Source organism: Gossypium hirsutum, chromosome A06 (assembly GCF_007990345.1).
Source record: "Gossypium hirsutum isolate 1008001.06 chromosome A06, Gossypium_hirsutum_v2.1, whole genome shotgun sequence".
Lineage (NCBI taxonomy): Eukaryota > Viridiplantae > Streptophyta > Magnoliopsida > Malvales > Malvaceae > Gossypium > Gossypium hirsutum.
Window position 1 is genome coordinate 80,754,588 of NC_053429.1, and position 21,889 is coordinate 80,776,476.

A 21,889-nucleotide genomic window follows, 5' to 3' on the forward strand; every position below is an offset into this window, starting at 1 on the left:
CTATTCCTAAGGTTCAAACGGGCTTTTTCTCTCGATCTCATATTTGTGGTCTTCCATGGAATATCAGAACCGATACTTGGTAGCAATTCATATTTATCAAGTAGTAAACATAATTTGCATATTACTCAACATTAACCACAAAGCATAATATTTCACGATTAAAAATCAGCGTATCATATAATTAACATCAATAACTTAAAAATAACAATTATGGTACATTATTTACACATGAACTTACCTTGGTACGAAAATATAAAGATTTTGCAATTTAGTCCACAATCTTTTCTTTTCCTCGATCGCGACTTGAATCTCGTTTCTCTTGATCTATAATGCCAAATTAATCTTATTTAATACATACATTCATCAAAACAGCATTTAATACGAACTTTGGAAAAATTACACTTTTGCCCCTAAACTTTTGCATAATTACACTTTTGCCCCTAAGCTCGGCAATTAAACGTTATTCCTTATTCTTATGTTTTATAACATGCTGATCACTTTTCCCTTCTATGGCAACATCAAATTCTCTCTCTAACATATACTTGTGACTATTAGGTATTTTTGCCGATTAAGCCCTTTTACTCGTTTCACTCAAAAACGAGTAGCACAATTTGTCTAACATAATTTAAAACCTCATATTCTATCATAAAACATCAAAATACACAAATTTCACCTATGGTTATTTTTCCAAATATAAACCCTAGGTTGAATTATTGCTAACATAAGCTTAATCGAGCTACCGGGATTCCAAAAACGTAAAGAACATTAAAAACGGGGCTTGGAATCACTTACTATGGAGCTTGGAAGCTTGAAACAAACCCTAGCTATGGAGAACCCTTGAAATTTCGGCCTAATGAAGAAGATGGACAAAAATTGGCTTTTAATTTTGTTTTTAATTCATTTTAATAACTAAATGACCAAAATACCCTTACTACTAAACTTTCCAAAAATTCCTTCCATGTCCTAATTTTGTCCATGAACTTAAAATTGGTCAAATTGCTATTTAAGACCTCCTCATTAATATTCCAAAATAATTTCATACTAAAAACTTCTAGAATGCAAGTTTTGCAACTTATTCGATTTAGTCCCTACTTTCAATTTAAGCACTTTAGGCATAGAATTTCATCACGAAATTTTCACACAATCATGCAATCATATCATAATGATCAAAATAATTATAAAATAATTATTTCTATCTCAGATTTGTGGTCACGAAATCACTATTCTGATTAAGCCCTAATTCAGGATATTACACTTTCGAGCTAAAATTCAGATCAACTTTTCTTCGTAAGTCATATCAGACTAAATTTCAATCTCAGACGGAGGAATTACATGCGAAGGATCAGATCTGTACCATCGAAGCATCGACACATGAAATACATTATGTATCTTTTCTAATTCAAATGGTAGCCTTAAACTATAAACAACTGGCCCAATTCGCTCAATGATTTCATACGGCCCAATGAACTTCGGACTCAACTTGCATTTTCTACCAAACTGAATCACTTTCTTCCACGGAGACACTTTCAGAAACACTTTCAAACTATCTCGGATCACTTTCACTTTCTGTTCAGTTTCTTTTATCAAATCAACCCCATAAATCTTATTTTCGCTGAGTTCTGTCAAATACAAAGGTGTACGACATTTGCGACCATATAAAGCTTCGTATGGTGCCATTTTGATGCTCGGCTGAAAACTGTTATTATAAGCAAATTCAATCAAAGGTAAATATTGTTTCCACGTACCTTCAAACTCAAGAATGCAATATCTCTACATATCCTCAAGTATCTAAATAATCCGTTCGGATTAACCATCTGTTTGCAGATGATAAGCAGTGCTAAAATGCAATTTAGTACCCAGAGCATCTTGCAATTTCTTCCAAAATCTCGATGTAAATCTCGAATCTCTGTCTGACACTATAGACAATAGCACACCATGCAGTCTACTATATCAAAAATGTATAATTCAGCTAATTTATCAAGCAAATAATCAGATCAAACTCAAATAAAATGAATTGATTTCGTCAATCGATCAACTACAACCCAAATTGCGTCTTTCTTTCTTGGAGACAGGGGCAAACCTGACACAAAGTCCATAGTTACTCGATCCCGTTTCCACTCTGGAATCATAATCAGTTATAATAATTCAGATGGTACCTGATATTCAGCTTTGACTTGCTGATAGATCAAAGATTTAGAAACAAAATCAGAGATATCTCTTTTCATTTCGGACCACCAATAATGCTGCTTAAGATCATTAAACATTTTCGTACTGCTCGGATGCATAGATAACTGACTACTGTGGGCTTCACTCAGAATCATTTGAATTAACTTTGGATTTCTCGAAATAAAAATCCAATCTTGGAATCTTAAACAATTATCTTTATCAACTCTAAATTCTGAATCAATCTCTACATTGCACTAAGCTCATTTTGTCAAAATCTCATTATCAATCTTTTGAGCTTCGATAATCTGTTATAAGAACAAGGGTCTTGCTTTTAATTCAGCTAAAACTGAACCATCATCAGACAGAATCAAATGAGTATTCATTGCACTCAAAGTAAACAATGTTTTCCGACTTAAGGCATCAGCGACAACATTTGTCACAAGTTCGTAGTCTTTGAGCAGTTCTAACCATCTTCTCTGTCGCAGATTCAAATCTTTTTACGTCATTAAATACTTCAAACTCTTATGTTTTGAATAAATGTGACATTTTTCACCAAAAAAATAATGGCGCCCAATCTTTAGAGCAAACACAATTGCAGCTAACTCAAGAGCATGTGTTGAATAGTTCTTTTCATGCGGCTTCAATTGTCTCGAAGCATAAGCAACAACTTTTCCTTCTTGCATTAGAACACATCCCAAACCAATTAACAAAGCATCACTATAGATCACAAATTCTTTACTTGATTCAGGTTGTACCAAAACTGGAGCTTTAGTCAATAAATCTTTCAACTGATCAAAGCTGTTCTGACACTTTTCAGACCACTCAAACGTTACATCTTTTTGGAGCAATTTTGTCAATGGTGTCGCAATCATAGAGAAATCTTTTACAAATCTTCTACAGTAACCAGCAAGTCCCAGAAAACTACGGACTTCAGAAACATTTTTCGAAGGTTTCCAATCTAAAATAGCTGAAATTTTACTTGGATCAACTCCGATACCAGAGGCTGATACTATATAACCCAGAAAACCAACTTCTCGCAACCAAAACTCACATTTACTGAACTTCGCATACAACTTCTTATCTCGTAATATCTGTAGCACTATTCTCAGATGCTCGGTATCTTTAGATTCATCACGTGAATAAATCAATATGTCATCAATGAAGACTACAACAAATTGATCTAAATACAGTCTAAAAATTCTATTCATCAAATCCATAAAAATAACAGGCGCATTAGTCAATCCAAAACGCATAACTAAAAATTCATAGTGGCCATACCTCATTCTGAAAGCAGTCTTCAGAATATCTAAATCTTTCACTCGCAGCTGATAGTAGCTTAATCTCAAATCTATTTTTGAAAACATAGTAGCTCCTTTCAACTGATCAAACAAATCATCGATTCGGGGTAGGGGATACTTATTTTTGATGGTCACCTTATTCAAATGTCGATAATCTATACACATCCTCATCGTACCATCTTTCTTTTTCATGAATAGAACAAGAGCACCCCAAAGTGAGAAACTCGATCTAGCAAATCCTCGATCAGTCAATTCTTGCAACTGACTTTAATTCTTTTAACTCAGTCAGAGCCATTCTATACGGAGCTATCGAAATCGGAGTAGTACCAGGTACCAATTCTATGCCAAATTCTACTTCTCTAACTGGAGGTAATCCTCGAAGTTCTTCAGGAGACACATCAGGGAACTCACGAACAACAGGTACAGATTCAACTTTCTTTTCTGACACTTTTGAATCAATCACATAAGCAAAGTAGGCTTCACAACCCTTTCTCACAATACTCAAAGCTTTCATCGAAGATATTACATCAAGCAATCCATTCAAATCGCTAGATTCAATTCTGACTATTTCGTCATTCTTGCATCTCAAATCAATAGTTTTCCTTTTACAATTCACCATAGCATCATGCAAGGTTAACCAATCCATCCCCAAAATTATTTCAAACTCATCAAAAGGTAATAGCATCAGATCAGCCGGAAAACAATTGTCTTGGAACATTAACGGGCAATTCTTGCAGACTTTATCAACTAGAACACATCTGCCTAGGGGGTCCTAACTCTAATCACAAATTCAGTAGACTCTACAGGCAAAGTCTTACTATTCACTAAGTTCATGCATACATATGAATATGTTGATCCAGGATCTATCAAAGCAATCACAGAAGTATCATACAGAGTAAATGTACCCGTAATCATATCTGGTGATGAAGCTTCCTTTCGAGCTCGGATAGCATACGCTTTAGCAGGTGCACGAGCCTCAGATCTAATAGTTGTGTCTTTCGTTCCTCTTTGACTACCACTTACATTTCCCGAATTTTTTGGAGGTCTACCACGAGAAACATTACCACTCTATCTCGGATTCTGAACATTATCTTTTTCAGCTAAATCTGGGCAATCTTTAATAAAATGGTTTCTTGAACCACAACTATAACAAGCTCGATTATTACTCTTTCCCCCTGCATTCACCAAAGTGCCATCCTCCATTGATCACATTCAGGCCTTTTATTCTTTGCATTATCAACACGAGCAACATATATGGATAAAGATTTGTAATTCGATTACGATCTAACACGATCTCTGTTCAAATGCCCCGCACTAGCCTTTGAACGACTGCTATCATCTCTAAACTTTTTGGATCCAGATTGAAATGATTTACCTGATGATCTCTTCTGAACCTCTCTAGCTTTAAAATTAGCCTTTCTTTTCTCTTTCCTTAGATCTTCCGCTTTACATGCTCGTTCAACAAGCACCACGAATTCTTTGATTTTTAGAATACCAACTAGCAGATGAATATCCTCATTCAAACCATCTTCAAATCTCTTGTGCATTATTGCTTTTGAAGATACACATTCACGGGCATATTGACTCAACTTTACAAATTCTCGCTTGTATTCTGTAACAGACATATTGTAACACCCTGAACCCGAGACCGTCGCCGGAGTCGAACACGAGGTGTTAACAGACTTCAAACCACTTATTAAAAATTTCCTAGACAAGCTGCCAATCTGCATACTAGTCTCTTTAAAAATCATATCTTGAGTTCTGAAACTCGAAATCCAGTTCCGTAAATTTTCCCCGGAACTAGACTCATATATCTATATGGTAGAATTTTTGTAGAATTTTTGGTCAGGCCAATTGGTACAGTTTATTAGTTAAAGTCGTCCCTGTTCCTGGGTTCGACTACTCTGACCTTTGTGCATTACGACTTAGATATCTCCCTTTACAGAGCTTCAATACTTATGCCATTTGTTTCTAATGAAACTAGACTCAAAAGGGAATCTATAAATATAAGGCATGACTTCTAATTGTCTCTGATTGATTTATGGTGAATCTCTAAAGTCGGAACAGGGGATCCAGAAATCGCTCTGGTCCTGTTTCACAAGGGTTTAATTATCTCCTAACATACAGCTCATATGGTCGTTTCGTTTCTTCCATATGAAAATAGACTCATCGAGCTTCGATTACATAATTTATTCATTACTTAATTCCATTCCTACCATTTTTTTTGATTTTTCAATCTCACATCACTGCTGCTGCCAGCATCTGTTACTAAAGCAACTATGCCTATTTCGTGATATCTCCTTGATCTAACTAATAATTCATCATGCATATCACAAATTATGATCATGACTAGCCATGCCAAAGGCTAATCATTGACAAACATCTCCCTATTACACTATTGCCATATCATGAATTTTAACACCAAAATTAATCAACCATGACATATGGCATAAAAATCGATTAGGCCTCAACTATTATTCAACCAAAACCGAATTGGCCCAATATCAGTCATGACCACATTATAAAACCCATTTACTACGTTTTATAACTAAGTATCATAGGACCCAAAGTCCAAATTAACATTTATGTCATTTTTGCATGGCTGAAAGTTTACATACCAAAGTTCAAACACAACATAATAGCCTATACATGCCGAAATGTTCTCCTAAACAGACTAAGGAGAAAGTACCAAAACTTGCTAGCTACTGTGATGACTTCGATGACGGCCCGATCACGCAAAAAGAGACGAGTCCAAGAAACCTAAAATAGGTGACAAGGAAACACCGAGTGAGTATATCACTCAGTAAGTCATAAGCAATGCACTACCATCCATTAATAACATTATCACAAGAGGAAACAAAATGGAACGAGGCTAGTTACTCCATCCATACCGAACCATACCATAGTTCCTTAGACCTATCGGTTCAATCTCATACCAAGTCATGCATTCACATTCCATATACTAATCAATAGGATATTTGAGGCATTTTCATACATCATTTTATTTTTGTTACAATCATACAACTAAACGACCTTTCACCTATTCCACGATAAATCTTATGTACGTGACTTCAATTATAATTGTCACATAGGTTCAAACTTACCAAGCTCAACTCCAAATATAAACATAGCGCCTATTAGCCATGAACTCAAGGTACTTACCCGATCCGCTGTCCGTGATCAACTCAATAATGTCGCACACTTAGTGTCCATAGTGATTCAAAAATATATATTAAGTCCGCACACTCAGTGCTATATAATCAACTCGCACACTTAGTGCTATATAATCAAACTCGCACACTTAGTGCTGTACAATTTAAACTCGCACACTTAGTGCCAATCTCATGATCATAAATGTTTATACCCACACACTTAGTGCCGAAATCAACAACTCAATACATCTCACCTCTTTTCTTTTCATTCAACACTTTCATCACCACATGCATACATGTATATAAATTTATCATTCCATTCGGCATAATTACATAGACATTATGTCTATTTAGATCAATACAAATTATATGCTTGGTGACTTACCTTATGTTGGGGAAAACGATTCCAACTCAGCTACTCGATGTTCTTTCCTTTTCCCTTGCTTGCCTCTCCACCTTTAACTTCTTGAGCTAAATCGATAAATTAACTAGTTTAACCGTCTTGCTAAATATTTATATCAAAATATTAATGATTTCATAGCATAGGAGACACATGGCCAATTCTTATCTTTCAACCCCATGCTTTTGAACTATTTGGTTAACAACCATATACTATCACCCTATTGTCGATAATCCAATCAAGGATAGTATCACAATTGTGTACACCCATATAGCCGAATGTGCAAGATTAAATTCAACATCACCTATATACTTAATTAGATGGCCGAATATACCAAATTAAACTCAACATTAAATGTCACAAGAACCCTAATCTAATTTGCAAATTGCTTGGCCAAAGACTCACAAGTGCCTTATCTATAACCTATTCGGCCTTACTACTTAAACTTAGCCTTTCATACATTTATATCTAATGTCATAGAGATGCCAAATCCTTAAGTGTTCCAACATCTAACTTACTCAATTCAACACATCGAACAACATTTATACCGATTTTGCTAGCACACAAGCCTTTGGCCGAATGTCATTAACCTCTAGTCACCTAAATTTTTATTCTTTAAAAACTCATCCAACACTACATTCGGCACCTCCAACCTATAATTTAGATATTCTCAAGTTCATTCACAAGTACATTTATATGACACATATAGCATTAACATTTTTCAACATGAATCTATAACATGACCGAATACTCATGCACATACATACATAAAGAGAACTCAAATAACACCCAAAAATCTCCTTTCCAAAGTGCATATATACCCATACATATTCTTATCTCCCAACAATGAATTCATGAATTTAGCTATGGGTTAACTAGACTATACACTTATCAACTTAATCTCAACATCAATTAGAATAAAATCACAATGCATACCTTTCCTTTGAACTAGCCATGGCCGAATGCCTTGGTTTCTTTTTTTCAATCTTTCCTTTCTCAATTTCGGCAATGAAGGAGATGAAAGATGAGCCTTCCTTCCTCTTTGTTTTCTTTACTTTATTTCACTAATATTATTTTTTCTCACATAATGCCATTTCTTATTTTAATAACTAATTAAACATATATATTTGCCCATCAACACCCATCTTGGCCGGCCACTATAAAGAAAATTGGGCAATTTGACATGCAAGTCCACCCTTGTGTTGACACGCGCTAATAAACCATTTAAAATTAGTCTATCATATTTCGCCATGTCTCATATTGATCCCTATTTAATAATTTCTCATGCAATTGGCAAAATTAGGGAATGAAACGTCGACATATGCATGTACACACATAATAAGCATAGAATATAACAATTAATTATTTTTACGACTCGGTTTTGTGATCCCGAAACCACTTTCTGACTAGGGTCACATTAGGGCTGTCACACATATAGCCTTGTTTAAGGTCAAGAAACTCTTTTTGTTTCTGATCAATAAATCTTTGGCTGATATATTTCTTTCGAAATTCAACTTGAAAGAAATCCCACGTAACTCGTTCATTTGGAACTACAGACATCAAATTTTTCCAACAATGATATTACGTGTCTCTCAACAGTGAAATGAAACATTTTATACATTCTTCTAGACTTAAAGATAACTCATCAAACACTCTTATTGTGTTCTCTAACCAAAACTCAGCTTTTCCTACATCATCATTTGTTGTAGCTCGGAATTCTTCAGCTCCATATTTTCTAATCTTGTTAACTGGTGGTTTACTCAACTGTACTAGATTTACTCGTGACATAACAGGAGTTTGAGGAGGATCAATCAGGGGTGGAGGTTGTTGTACAGCCGGATTGGTTCTAATATACTGAGTGAACCAATCATTCATCATCTGATAGAAGGCTTGCTTAGCCTCACCATCATGGTTATTCGTAGCCGGTCGAGAATCAATTTTCACTGTCCATTGCGCGGGAGCAGGTGCATTGATTTCAATATCGTCAGCTATAGCTCTATCAGGATTCATTGCTATACAAAGCACATTTCAAAGTCAGGATTCGTCATACTATTGTAGTTTTAGATATATGGCATGTATAGCTAGACTCACATACGCTATGGTAGTCCTAGAACCGACTAAACTATAGCTCTGATACCAATAAAATGTAACACCACTAACCCGTATCCATCGTTGGACTAGGGTAACAAGGCATTACCAGACATATCAGAACACTTCGCATTCATTTCACAAACATCATAGCATCATAGTCAAACATTGACATAAATTCCCTTTCATATGTCAACGAGACCTTAAACATGCATTAGTAAGAGGTCGAGACTAAACCGAACACATTCACAATTTCAACACTTAGAAAATTTTTCTATTCTGTTAAGGTCACATGCCCGTGTAACCAGGCCATGTGCCATACACGGGCACCAAACACACCCACGTAATCTAGCCGTGCCAAAACAGAGCATACATACTGACTTTCACCCACGGCCAACAGACACGCCCGTGTGTTATGGCCGTGTGGTTCTTAACTAGCTACTGACTTAAGTCCACGGCCAACAGACACTCCCGTGTGTTATGGCTGTGTGGCATAATGCAGGCTTGGTTTAAGCCAACTTGCCACCCCATTATGGGTCAACCTACAAACAAGGAATCAAGCATATATGAACAACTCAATCAACCATTTTCTCATGCTAAAACACATATTATTCATACTATAATATTATAAACCAATTACATACTTATAAACCTTAACAATTTATACTTAGACATAATGTAATATTATATCAAAAACATAATTCATTATTATATCATGAACTCACCAAACTTACCTTCTCCATTATCCAATTAAAACATGCCACAATTGCAAATTAAAATCACATATCATAGGCCTTTCACAACCATAAGTTCAAATACAAATTAGCCAAATCACATGGCTAAATATATACATCACAAAACATACTCCACAACTACTAGCCTATACATGCCATACTTCAAATATATACATTTCCAAAAATACCAAAATGAGGTTTGATAGTGTGGCGACGATCCTTGATGATCCCCGATCTTGGTAGCTTCGATATCTACAAAACAATTCAAATACACACACAAAGTAAGCTTTCAAAAGCTTAGTAAGCTCGTACTCAAATCATCAATAGTATATGAACATAAAATAACAACATATGAGTATTTGCACAATTTCAATCGTAAAACCATATCAATTTAGTGAAATTCACATACATAACTTCATCTACCACTTAGGTATTATACATACCTGAATCTTTTTGTACTTGTTCCCTTTCGTACTTACCTTTTTTTTTTTAAATGTTATAAGACTTTCCATAACTTATTTGTATTTTAGTCATCTGCACACTTAGTGCTATAAGATTAGCCGAAGCTAAATATTTTCGCACACTTAGTGCCATCTCAAATAACTGAGTTTAAGTTGGTATAGCACACTTAGTGCCTCAAGTAGCCGAAGCTAGTTAATTCGCACACTTAGTGCCAAAGTTAGTTTAAATCGCACACTTAGTGCCAAAGCTTCCGATTCATCACCATATTATCCAATTCAATTATATATAACCCATGTATAACAAAGGCATCAAAACTTACTTAACATCGTATTTTAAGTACGAACTTACCTCGTACTCGAAATTTTTCGACTTGGACTATCTACTCGATAACCTTCAACTTTCCTCGATCGAAGTCTGAATTCCTCCTTTCTTGATCTATATGTTTTCAAAATTAACCCTTTTATTCACCAATTAATTCAATTCAATCCGTAAACACATATTTGAGGCATTTTACAAACTAGTCCTCACATTTTCACATTTCGACACTTTAGTCTCTATTTCACGAATTCACAAAATACATAAAATTGGTTTACACACAGGCTTAGCCAAATTTTCATGGCTCCCATACAAGTCCACACATTTCATTTATTTCACATTTTAGTCCCTCAAAAAAAAACATTTTTACCATCTAGCCCAAATTACTCAATTTCATCAAAAATTCAAAGACAACACATGTAAACCCAACATCAATCTTTCATATTACAACATATAACATCATCAAGTTCATGAATTCATCCATGGCACATTTCCAAATCATCAACAATTTCATGAATTTAAGCATGGGCTAGCTAGAGCACTTAACAACGATCATAAAAACGTAGAAATTATCAAAAACAAACCTTAAATCAAGCTTCCAACTAGTCGAACCCTGGAACTTTTTATCTTTTCTTTTTGTTCTTTAATTTTTGGCACAAACAAAGCATATAATGCCTATTTTCATGTTATGTTATAACATATATTAATTTATTAAATATTTGACCATTATAACCTTTATTAAATCATTATAAATTCACCTAACACATGCCCTTTTATGTCCATTCAAACTTCCAATGGTCAAATAATCACATAAGGACCTTTTCTTTAGAAAGCCAATTCAATTAAGCACTCTAACAACTAGCACACAGCTTTTACCTTTTACGCGATTAGGTCCTTTTTGCAAATTAAGCACACAAATAGTTAAATTTTCATACAAGACTTTCACACATGTCAATTAACTTAACATAGGCATGAAAAATAATATTAAAATATTTTCTAACAAAAAATAATATTAAAATATTTTCTAACTCAAATATGTGGTCCTGAAACCACTATTTCAACTAGGGTCAAAACTGGATGTTACAACATAGCCAAGAAAACATTGGTAAGTGTTTTAATGCCCATTTTTAGTAATTTATATGTTTTTGAACATGTATTAGCTTAATCTAGCTATTCTGAGGACTAATTTGTGAAACTGTTAAATGTTATAAATGTTGTCATTGATGAGTTGAGTTATTTATTGAATTTTATGATGGAATATGAAACTTTATTGTTTGGGTGGACTATTTTGTAAAGTGATTTTTAGTGATTTTAATGTTTATGGTCTAAATTGATAAAATGATAAAATTGTTTGTATTTAGTATGAAATAATAGTAAATAAGGACTGCTAGAAGTCCATAGAATGTTTGGTTGAAATTGGGTTTAAGGAAAAATGGTAAATTTACATGATTAGGGCTTAGGGACTAAATTGAGTAAAAGTGAAAAGCTGTGGGTAATTTTGTAAATTTTCAAAAAAGGAATTAATAGTATTAAGTTATAAATTTTTACTATTGAATTGGTTAATTGAGTGAAACTATTGTGTTAGATCCAGAATGTGTGGACGATCACGAAAAATGGTAAATTACAGAGTAGTCCCTGTACTTAGGCAATTCTACAAATCAGTCCTATAGGTTTGTATACTTACTTATACTACTAATGATTCTTATATATATTCTATGTTAATATAATCTTATCAAATGTTATTTTGAATGTTTATTTAATATTGTAATGAAAATGAAATACTGAATATATTGAATGTTGCTCAATCGAGCAAAATCTACTGAATATACTAAATGTCGCTCAATCGAGCAAAATCTACTAAACACACTAAGTGTTGCTCAATCGAGCAAAACCTACCAAATATATCAAATGTTGCTCAATTGATCAAATTCTACTGAATATACTGAATGTTGCTCAATCCAGCAAAATCTACTGAACACACTGAATGTTCAATCGAGCAAAAGTTCTCTGATTATACTGAGTATTGCGCAAACGAAAGTTACCCACTGATTTTACTGAATGAGATCATTTTTATTGATGTTTGGAAATGAATATTGAAATAATACTACAAATAATATTTATTTAATAGAAGTAGTGATTGTTGAGGAATCAATTTAATGTTTATTGAAACGAACTTACTAAGCTTTACATAAGATTACATGTTGTTGGTTTATTTTGTATATTACATTTTTGTGGGCTCCAAAGGTTGGATCAACATGGAAATCACATTATTCGGGGATCTTGGTAGACTTTAATTTTTGTTGGTTTATATGGCATGTAATGGGACTCCTTTTGAAATATGATGTACTAGTACTTAGTTGTGTAAGATAAATCCTTAAATTGTGTTGTTGTGATGAATAACTTAAGGAAGTATGCATGTTGTGCTTAAGTTGAATTGGCTTATTTAAATGAATTACAATAACATTACATTGAAGTGTGGTAGTCAATGATATGAAGGTTTGGTGTATATATATTGTGAAAAGTGTTTGCAAATTTGGAGGTGAATTGTTTTGGAATGTATTGTGGTGTCAATGATGACACATTGGTTAGGCATTTAGGTTGGTTTTCTTATACATGTTTGAGTGTATATAAAGATGGTCTTTGGCTTATAAAATTGTGTATTTGGGTGTGTTTTGGTACCTAAGCAAATGGGTGAAATTTGAACTTGAACTTGGTCATTTTTGGGCATACACGGCCTGTCATACAGCCATGTGAGGCATATGGGCAATCCACACGAGCATGTGCCCAGAACGTGTTTCAAAACAAAATAGGTGCAATTTTTACACAAGCTGACACACGGCCTGCAGCACGGTAGTGTGACTCAACATCGAATTGAACACGGGCTAGCATATGGCCATGTGACAGTGTTTCGAAAGGTAGACGACCTAGTACACGATTGGCTACACAGTTGTGCCTTGCACCACACTGCCTGAGCTGTGTCACAAAGCCGTGTGACCCCTGTTTTGAAATTTTCAAAGTTTTCTTAAATGTTCTGATTTGTTTCGATTTGGTCCCTGAATGTTCGTAACTTAATTCTAAAGCTTTGAAAACTCAATTTAAGATCCGAAACTAAATGTTCTCTTTCATACTAAAAATTACATGTAATTATGGAATTTGATTGATTATTGAATGTAAATCGTTATAAATTGTTCCAACTAGACTGGTAACATTTTGTATCCTATTCCGGCAATGGGAAGGAGTTAAGGGTGTTACAAAGCCTACTTATAAAAGCACAATACTTGGTTGGGCTTCAAAATACAATTTCAATTGCACGTTAGTCACCATTCAGAAATCCTACATTGAAATAATTTGTACTTAAAAGTTAGCTTTATCTACTTTAATTTAATTTAACTACCAATGCTTTTAGTACTAAAAAATTAAAATTATTTTAAATTTAAACTTTTATTATTTATATAAAAAATTAATTGTAATTTTAATTATTTAATTTAATTATCTAAAATGTATCAAATTGTGTAGGTTAGCTGAGCTCTGATTAAATTGAGTAAATCAATATTTTCAACACATTCTTTTTTTTATAACGAATGTATTCTTTTATACCATTTTATTGCCTATGAAATCTAAACTTTTTATTGTTTGTGTCTATCCTTTTTAACAATATCATATTCAGGATTACAATGTATTTACTATTGCACTCAACATTTATTGATCTTAACAATTTTTTAAATAATAAATCAACAATCATTTTTTTGTTATTCATGACTTAAAGCTTTTTTTTCTTTCAAATATATATATATGAAAAATTATTTGATACACATTCAATAAGATATCTTAGACTGCACAAGTGAGTTGATGGTTTAATCAGTATATTATAGATTGTAATAAAGTAATAAAAAATTAATTATAAAAATAAATGTGACACTTATCACACTCTCAACTTTATTATGAAATCTAAAAAGTTTCATATCAAATAATTTTTCTAAATATATATTATAATTATAATTATAATTTATCTTTAATATATCTTATAAAATTAAGAATGGGAGACTACGAGTAAGAGGTTGAATATCTATGACATTGCTGTAATAAAATTACAGTTAAGATCTTTCTAGTTTCATAATTTTTGGCTAATTGCCAATTTGGCCCAGAAAAACAAAGCTAGCCGGATTTATGATCATGAATAAGTGTCATTAATCAATCCTTCATCTCAGTCGGCTGAAAGAAAATAAGAAGAAAGGGACATTTCTTCTTGTCAAATTAACAAGGTGAGATTAAATCATTTGGCACTATACCATTTCTTGAAATATTTCCAAGTTCCTAACATTGAGATTATAAGATTAAAATCCTTGAAAAAAAATAATAGTTATTGTAATAGCCCAAATTTGACCGGGCCTTAAAACAAAAACAGAAGCATAAAAAATAAATAAATAAATGTTTGTTTATTTAAACAGTCCATGTTACAAAGCCCAAACCGTAGGCCCAAAACTGAAACAATTCAACTAAGCCCGTTTACACCCTTGACCCAAACAACCATACCCAACTATACCCTACCCCAGATATACTAAACTAGCCCAATATTTAATTGGCCCAATTAGCCTAACTTATTTTCAGCAGCAGAGAAACCCTAGCTAGGGTTCGCGCCGTAATCAGCCTAAGGGTTGCGCCTCTTCAACTCCCGTTGTTTCAGCTGCCCTCCATCAACGCTGTGACTCTGCCTTCGTGATTAGCGCGCGAATCCACACCAACACGGTCACTGCCGGATTCCTCGATGATACCTATAAGAAAAGGAAACAAATAGCAGATACGCGAAAAAAAAGCAAAGCAGAAATGGCAAGAAAATCACAATATATCAGTCAAAGATATAGAAGACATAAAATGGAAAGAAATCTTAGATTTCTTTCCCAGAATATGTAAGGGACCAAGGCTATAAAGCCTTTCCTTTCACTTGTAAAAGTTACGTTCTGAAAAATACACACAAATAAGCAATAAAAAATACAGAGGTTAAATACGAAAACAACAGATTCAAAGGTTTTACTATTTTTATTCTCTATCATTTTCTTTCTTTTTTATTATTTACATACATGTATTTTTAATACAACAAAATATCCAGAAATAGATTTTTTTTAAAAAAAAAAGCAAAGAGAAAACAGTTCAATTTTAAGTTGTAATACAGGAAAATACTTTTAAAAATAAAGAGGAGAAATTATACCTATGATTTGCCTGGAAAGGGGAGAAATTTAGAACCTTCGACCACCGTGTATGATGGCGCGTGAGGCGCGTGAACGGTGGTCATCGGCCGTTGTTGAAACTCAGGCCAGAGGACGGAGAGGGGGTTTCAGAGTTTTTTTTTGTTTTTTAAAAAAAAAGGGTGTTAGAAATGAATTTTAAAATCAAAAGTTAACTTATATAGGGCCCAAGATCCGACCCGATCCGACCCGGAAGGTCCGCGTGTTTTAAGAAAATGGGATAATTGTCCCTTTAGTCCTTTCGTCTTTTTATCTGTCAAATTAAGTTTATTGCAATTTTTAATTTTTGCCCATTATTTTTATTTTGATTTCAATATGATCCCTGACCTTTTTTTAAACACAGAATTAAAGCGCTGACGTTTTGGGAATAGGGTATTTTGCCAAATGAGTCCTTTTCGTTTTTCGTGCATTTCAATTAGGACCTTAATCCAATGTTATTTCTTTTAAATTCGCCCTGTAATTTTATTGAATTTCAAATCAAACCCTATATATTTATCATTATTATTATATATATTTTTTACATTGTTATTTGTTTTATTTTTTTAACCTTATTTTTTATGTTATATAATTATTTTATTATATATTATTTATATTATTATTATTTATAATGTATTATTTTTCATAAATTATTATTATTTTACATTATTATTTATATATTATTATATTATATATTTGTTAATTATATATTATATATTATTTATATATATATACTTTTATATTATAAATTATAATTATATTATATATTATTATGTCATTTTTATATTATTATCTATTTTTATCTATATATTATTATCATTAAAGGTTTTAAACTTGTATTATATATTTATTTTTTATTTATATGTTAATAATTATTTTATTTATATTCTATTATTACACTTTTTGAAGATATTATAATATTATAATTTGTATAATACGTAGATTTCATTATTTATTATTCATTTTAAACTTATATTTATATATATTATAATTATTTCATTATAAACATAAATACTTTTACATATTTCATATTCTATACATTATTTTACTAAACCAATATCTTTTATTTTGTTATGTAATTATTATTCTTATAATTATTTTTATTATATTATTAAATATCACATTTTATTATTTGTTTATATTATATTATACAATATTTATTTTTACTTTAGTATTAATGTATTTTTGTTATGTTATATGTTATGTAATATCTTAGACTTTTATCTTTTATTTTCAAATGCATATTATTTTTTATGGACATTGATATATTGTATATCATGCATCATTTATGTGATTAAATATATGTTGAATTATATGTTTAGGGATTTTACCTATTTCTTCTTTAATATGTATTCCATTTTATGTATATTTTTCTTATTTAAAAATTGTCATGTTTTATTTCTTATATATGTTGATTAGTGTATGATATTTATGCCGTTATGCTCTTACTTTCCTATCATTGTAACATGTTATCTCATATGTTATATTAATATGTACCTTCATGCATTGATTTAAAAAATGAGACTTTTAACTTTTCAAAATAAAAATAAAAAGGCAATGCTCGGTGTTTGGAAGCTTCGAGAAAAGTAGTGCCCTAACTTATTGGGTTGCAACTTTTCTCGTTGAGTTCGAATAGTCAAGTACACTTCTAAGTTTTTAAGATTTTCAAAATACAAGCAACTGTCTTGGAATTTCAAAGCGCTGTGCCCTAACTTATTGGATGTGGCGATTTGACGTTTAGAGGTAGGGATTTCCAAAAGGTTAACTTAGTGTCAATGTTTTGATACCAGTGAACCCAAATTTTCAGAATCAAAGTATTTTAAAGAGGATTACATCTTAAATTTCTTTAAATTTCTGACATTAAAGACATTTGATAATCAATTAGGTACCAATTTTTTGGGAGTTACGAGGGTGCTAATCCTTCCTCGTACATAACCGACTCCCGAACCCGTTCTTTTATTTCGTGGACCAGAACTAATGATTTTAAAACAAAATGTTTTAAAGGTGATCCAATCACACCTAAAAAGATTGGTGGCGACTCTCATTTTCGTTTTTTTAAATCGATTCCCATTTTCCAAAACTCGATTTAAAAATGGTGTCGACAGTTACTGTATATAAATACAAAACTCATTTGGGAGGTTCTGAAATCCAATTTCATCGTCATCATGGGTTTCATAAAATTCTCATGTTCATCCCTCCTCTTCCTAGTGATTTCTCTCCTTTTGTTTAACTCCATGAGTGCCAATGATGATGATGACGACGCTGACTCCACTTCCATGGCCAAGCTTGCTGCGGCTCTTAATCCTTTTGCCGTGGACTTGGTCCACCAATTCATCTTCTTCTTATTGTGAATGGACTTATGTCAAATGCGATAGTTCCAAGCACGTTCTAGAGATTGACCTCCAAGCCGGGACTCTCAGTGGTTCTTTGCCATCCCAATTCCCTCATTTCCCTTTCCTTCAAGTCCTTGATCTTTCAAAGAATAAGTTAACTGGTTCTCTTCCTTCTTTAAACAAACTCCCTTTCTTGAAGAGACTTTACCTAAATATCAACAACTTCACAAGAATCCCGCCAGGATTTTTTCAAGGACTGTCTAGCAGTTTGCAGCTCTTGATGCTTGGTGGTAATCCCTTTCTCAGTACCTAGATGATACCCCTTGAATTAACCAAGTTGGGCAATCTTACAGCATTCTCTGCTTATAATACAAATTTGGGAGGTTCTATTCTAGACATTTTCTGTTCTCTAGCTTTAACAAATCTGAGCCTTCATGACAATAACCTGACTGGATCTTTGCCACCCTCCTTTTCGAGATCCCAGATTAAAGATTTGCAGCTCCAAAATCAGCAGGTAGGGCTGACAGGAACCATTGATCTATTGTCAAGCATGACTTCTTTGTACGGTGTTAACCTAGGATTCAATCAATTTACAGGCCCCATCCTGGATTTATCTAATTGCAAAAGTTTGGAATTATTAGACTTGCGTAACAATAATCTCACAGGAGTTTTCCCCCGATCTCTAGCTTCTCATCCTAGTTTAGTAGTCATCTTCTTCGATGACAACAAGTTGCAGGGCCCTTTCCCAATTTATATGTTCCTTCATAAGTTTGCCAGTGTCGACAATAATAATTTCTGCACAAACACAGCAGGCTCGTGTGATAGTCAAGTTACAATATTGCTTGAGATTGCGAGCGCTTGGATGTATCCTTATGAGTTATCCGTAGCTTGGGAAGGAAATGATGCATGTAAAAGTTGGTCATTTGTGACATGCGACTTAGAGAAAAATATTACAGTAATCGATCTTTAGAAGCAACGATTGCAAGGAATAATTTCCCCATCATTTGCTTATCTAACTGCGTTACGGTATCTCAATCTAAATGACAATAACTTGACGGGTCCTATCCCTAAGAGCTTGGTGAAGTTACCTAACCTTGAAGTCCTGGATGTTTCCAATAACAATCTATCTGGGATTATCCCTACTTTTGCACCGTCAGTGAAACTAATAACTAGCAGAAATGACTTGCTAATTCCTAGTACGACAACAGGCAACACATCTAATTTCCCTCCAGAGGGTATGACACCTTGTCTACTTCGATTTGTAGTGAACATATGATTTTATTCAAGCCCTTTCGTGCATGGTCGATTGTGATTGCCCTTATCCTCTGACAACAGGAGGGTAGTCATGCTTCTCTAGTTTCCATATAGGAACTTCTTTTTACTTTACCTAGCTAGCGATCTTAGCTTACAATATTTATACCATGTTTCAACTTACAGGGCAAAAAAGAGGCATTATAGCAGGAATAGTTGTGGGAACAATTGTGGGTCTCATCTTCTGTATTTTCGTTTGAAGGAGGATAATTACTACTATAGGTATGATGATATCAATATCAAGAAATATTGACACATTATATTCATACATTTATAACAACATTAACTACTCACTGATGTAGTGATAAGTGATTTGTCTTAAGTCTTTGTGGACATGGTATTGAGTTCAAACTTGGATAATCCCTGTCTTATCCTTGATAAAAAGGATTTTATTTACAAATTTTCCCTTAAAATATATCCCAATTCAAAAAAAAAAGGTTTCTTTTTAAGGTAAGAATTGATATGTAAGCTATTGAAATTAAAAAATAAAATACTAACCAATAAGAACGTAATGTGTTACACACTTTTATTGAATATGGTATATTTTTTAAATAAAATAAGAAAAAATTGATTGTTTTAAAAAACAAATATAAATTAACTACAAATATGAAAATTTAATTATAGTTGAACCAATTTACTAATAAAGTCTAAAAATATACATGTTTAATAACAAAAAATATATATTTATAGCTTAATTTTTATTTGAGCAAGGAAAATAAGTGAAGATGAGTTTACTAAAGATGAATCATGTTTAGAGCTATTTTCTCACAATATGCTGGAGAAATCCCAAAATGGAGTCAAATTACAAGAGCTTCAACTATTAGATTTTGGGTAGCTAGCCACTGCAACAAATAATTTTCATCCAACAAATATGCTTGGAAAAGGAGGTTTTGGACTAGTATACAAGGTAACATGCTACCTTTAAATGACTTCTTCATATTTTCAATTGGGTATCAATAAGATTAAGTTATTAACCAACCTATATGGTTTAAATTCTAGATTCTAAAATGATATTTGAATATTGTAGGGGAAGCTCCAAGACAGGCAGGAAATAGCAGTGAAAAGACTTTCTAGAGCTTCAAGGCAGGGGCTAGAAGAATTTAGGAATGAGGCAATGGTGATTTCAAGACTCCAACATCGAAATCTTGTAAGGCTTCTTGGTTGTTGTGTTGATGGGGAAGAAAAGATGTTAGTCTATGAATACATGCCGAACAAGAGCTTGGATGTTTTCCTCTTCGGTTAGATACATTTTCTTTATTACTTATGGAAAATATTATTATTAGACCTAAAGAAAATCTAGCTAACACTAATTGATTACTTTTTAAAAATATATTTAGATGCAGAAAAACAAAAACTTCTTGATTGGAAAAAAACGTTTCAATATTATAGAAGGAATTAGTTGAGGACTTCTCTATCTTCATAGGGACTCAAGATTGCGAATTGTTCATAGAAATCTAAAAGCAAGTAATATTTTATTAGATGCTGAACTAAATCCAAAAATTTCAGATTTTGGTATAGCAAAGATATTTTGTGGAAATGAGAGCCAAGGAAATACTAGGCGGGTTTTCGGAACATAGTAAGTTATCTTTCATTTTTCTATTGAACTCTAATATTTAAATATATAATATATGCATATATCACATTGGCTAAAATGGTTTTATTTACATTGATGAATTAAATGCAGTGGCTATATGTCTCCTGAGTATGCAATGAAAGGACAATTTTCAGAAAAATCAAATGTTTTTAGTTTGGGGTATTGACATTGGAGATTGTTAGTGGAAGAAGAAACTTGAGTTTCGAAGATGATGAGCATTCACCAAGCCTTGTGGGATACGTAAGTATTATCTATTATTAAAATTGTTCAAATTAGTAATAAAATCTCTAGATTCCAATGCATTAACATTTGTGCTTTTTCAGGCATGGAAGTTATGGAGCGAAGGCAACATTTCGGAATTAATAGATCCAATGATCTCATCAGATCCAAGTTGTCACAGGGAAATATTAAGATGCTCTCATGTGGGATTGTTATGTGTGCAAAACTTTGTGAAAGATAGACCAACTATGATGGTTGTGGCTTCCATGCTTAACAGCGAGATAGAAAATCTTCCTACACCAAAACAACCACCTTTCTTTGATGAGAAAATTGTGGTGGATCACTCACAATTACAAACAAGTGAAATAATTTTAACCATTGACAATATTTTCTAAAATCATGTTGTATAAGCTATTTTTAAGTTGAAAACGTGTCTAGAAAAATTGGAGACAACTATTTTTTATTTTATTTTTTTACCAAACTATAAAAATTACAATCTTTATAAGTTTCTTGAATAAATTTTTTTATTCTTTTCTTCAGCAAGCTTCGATTAAAAGGTTATCAAAACTTAATTTTAGATAAATTTGATCCCTTGCCG

The 21,889-nt window shown here is 32.8% G+C and overlaps 1 protein-coding gene and 1 long non-coding RNA gene across 2 annotated transcripts; one reads left to right on the top strand and one right to left on the bottom strand.

Annotated features, from left to right (window-relative positions):
* Window positions 1–15,032: 15,032 nt before the first annotated feature.
* LOC107956455 (uncharacterized) lies at window positions 15,033–15,964 on the bottom strand. The gene is made up of 2 exons (XR_001700108.2): window positions 15,822–15,964; window positions 15,033–15,387 (listed from the first exon to the last, which is right to left on the bottom strand). It is a non-coding gene; the product is annotated as an uncharacterized lncRNA (long non-coding RNA).
* A 2,123-nt stretch (window positions 15,965–18,087) lies between these two features.
* Window positions 18,088–21,686, top strand: LOC107955769 (receptor-like kinase TMK4). Its single transcript, XM_041115422.1, has 6 exons — window positions 18,088–18,457; window positions 18,521–19,050; window positions 20,506–20,716; window positions 20,985–21,054; window positions 21,255–21,312; window positions 21,396–21,686. Exons 1-6 carry the CDS (start codon window positions 18,088–18,090, stop codon window positions 21,684–21,686), a joined length of 1,530 nt encoding a protein of 509 aa, XP_040971356.1.
* Window positions 21,687–21,889: the final 203 nt, after the last annotated feature.

What these genes read in the sequence shown, in the direction of transcription:
- LOC107955769 (XM_041115422.1), top strand. Translation starts at nt 18,088, where the DNA reads ATGACGACGCTGACTCCACTTCCATGGCCAAGCTTGCTGCGGCTCTTA. An exon ending in GCAGCTCTTGATGCTTGGTG is followed by an intron (nt 18,458 to 18,520) that starts GTAATCCCTTTC and finishes GCAATCTTACAG; the next exon opens with CATTCTCTGCTTATAATACA. An exon ending in AGGCGGGTTTTCGGAACATA is followed by an intron (nt 21,055 to 21,254) that starts GTAAGTTATCTT and finishes GGAGATTGTTAG; the next exon opens with TGGAAGAAGAAACTTGAGTT.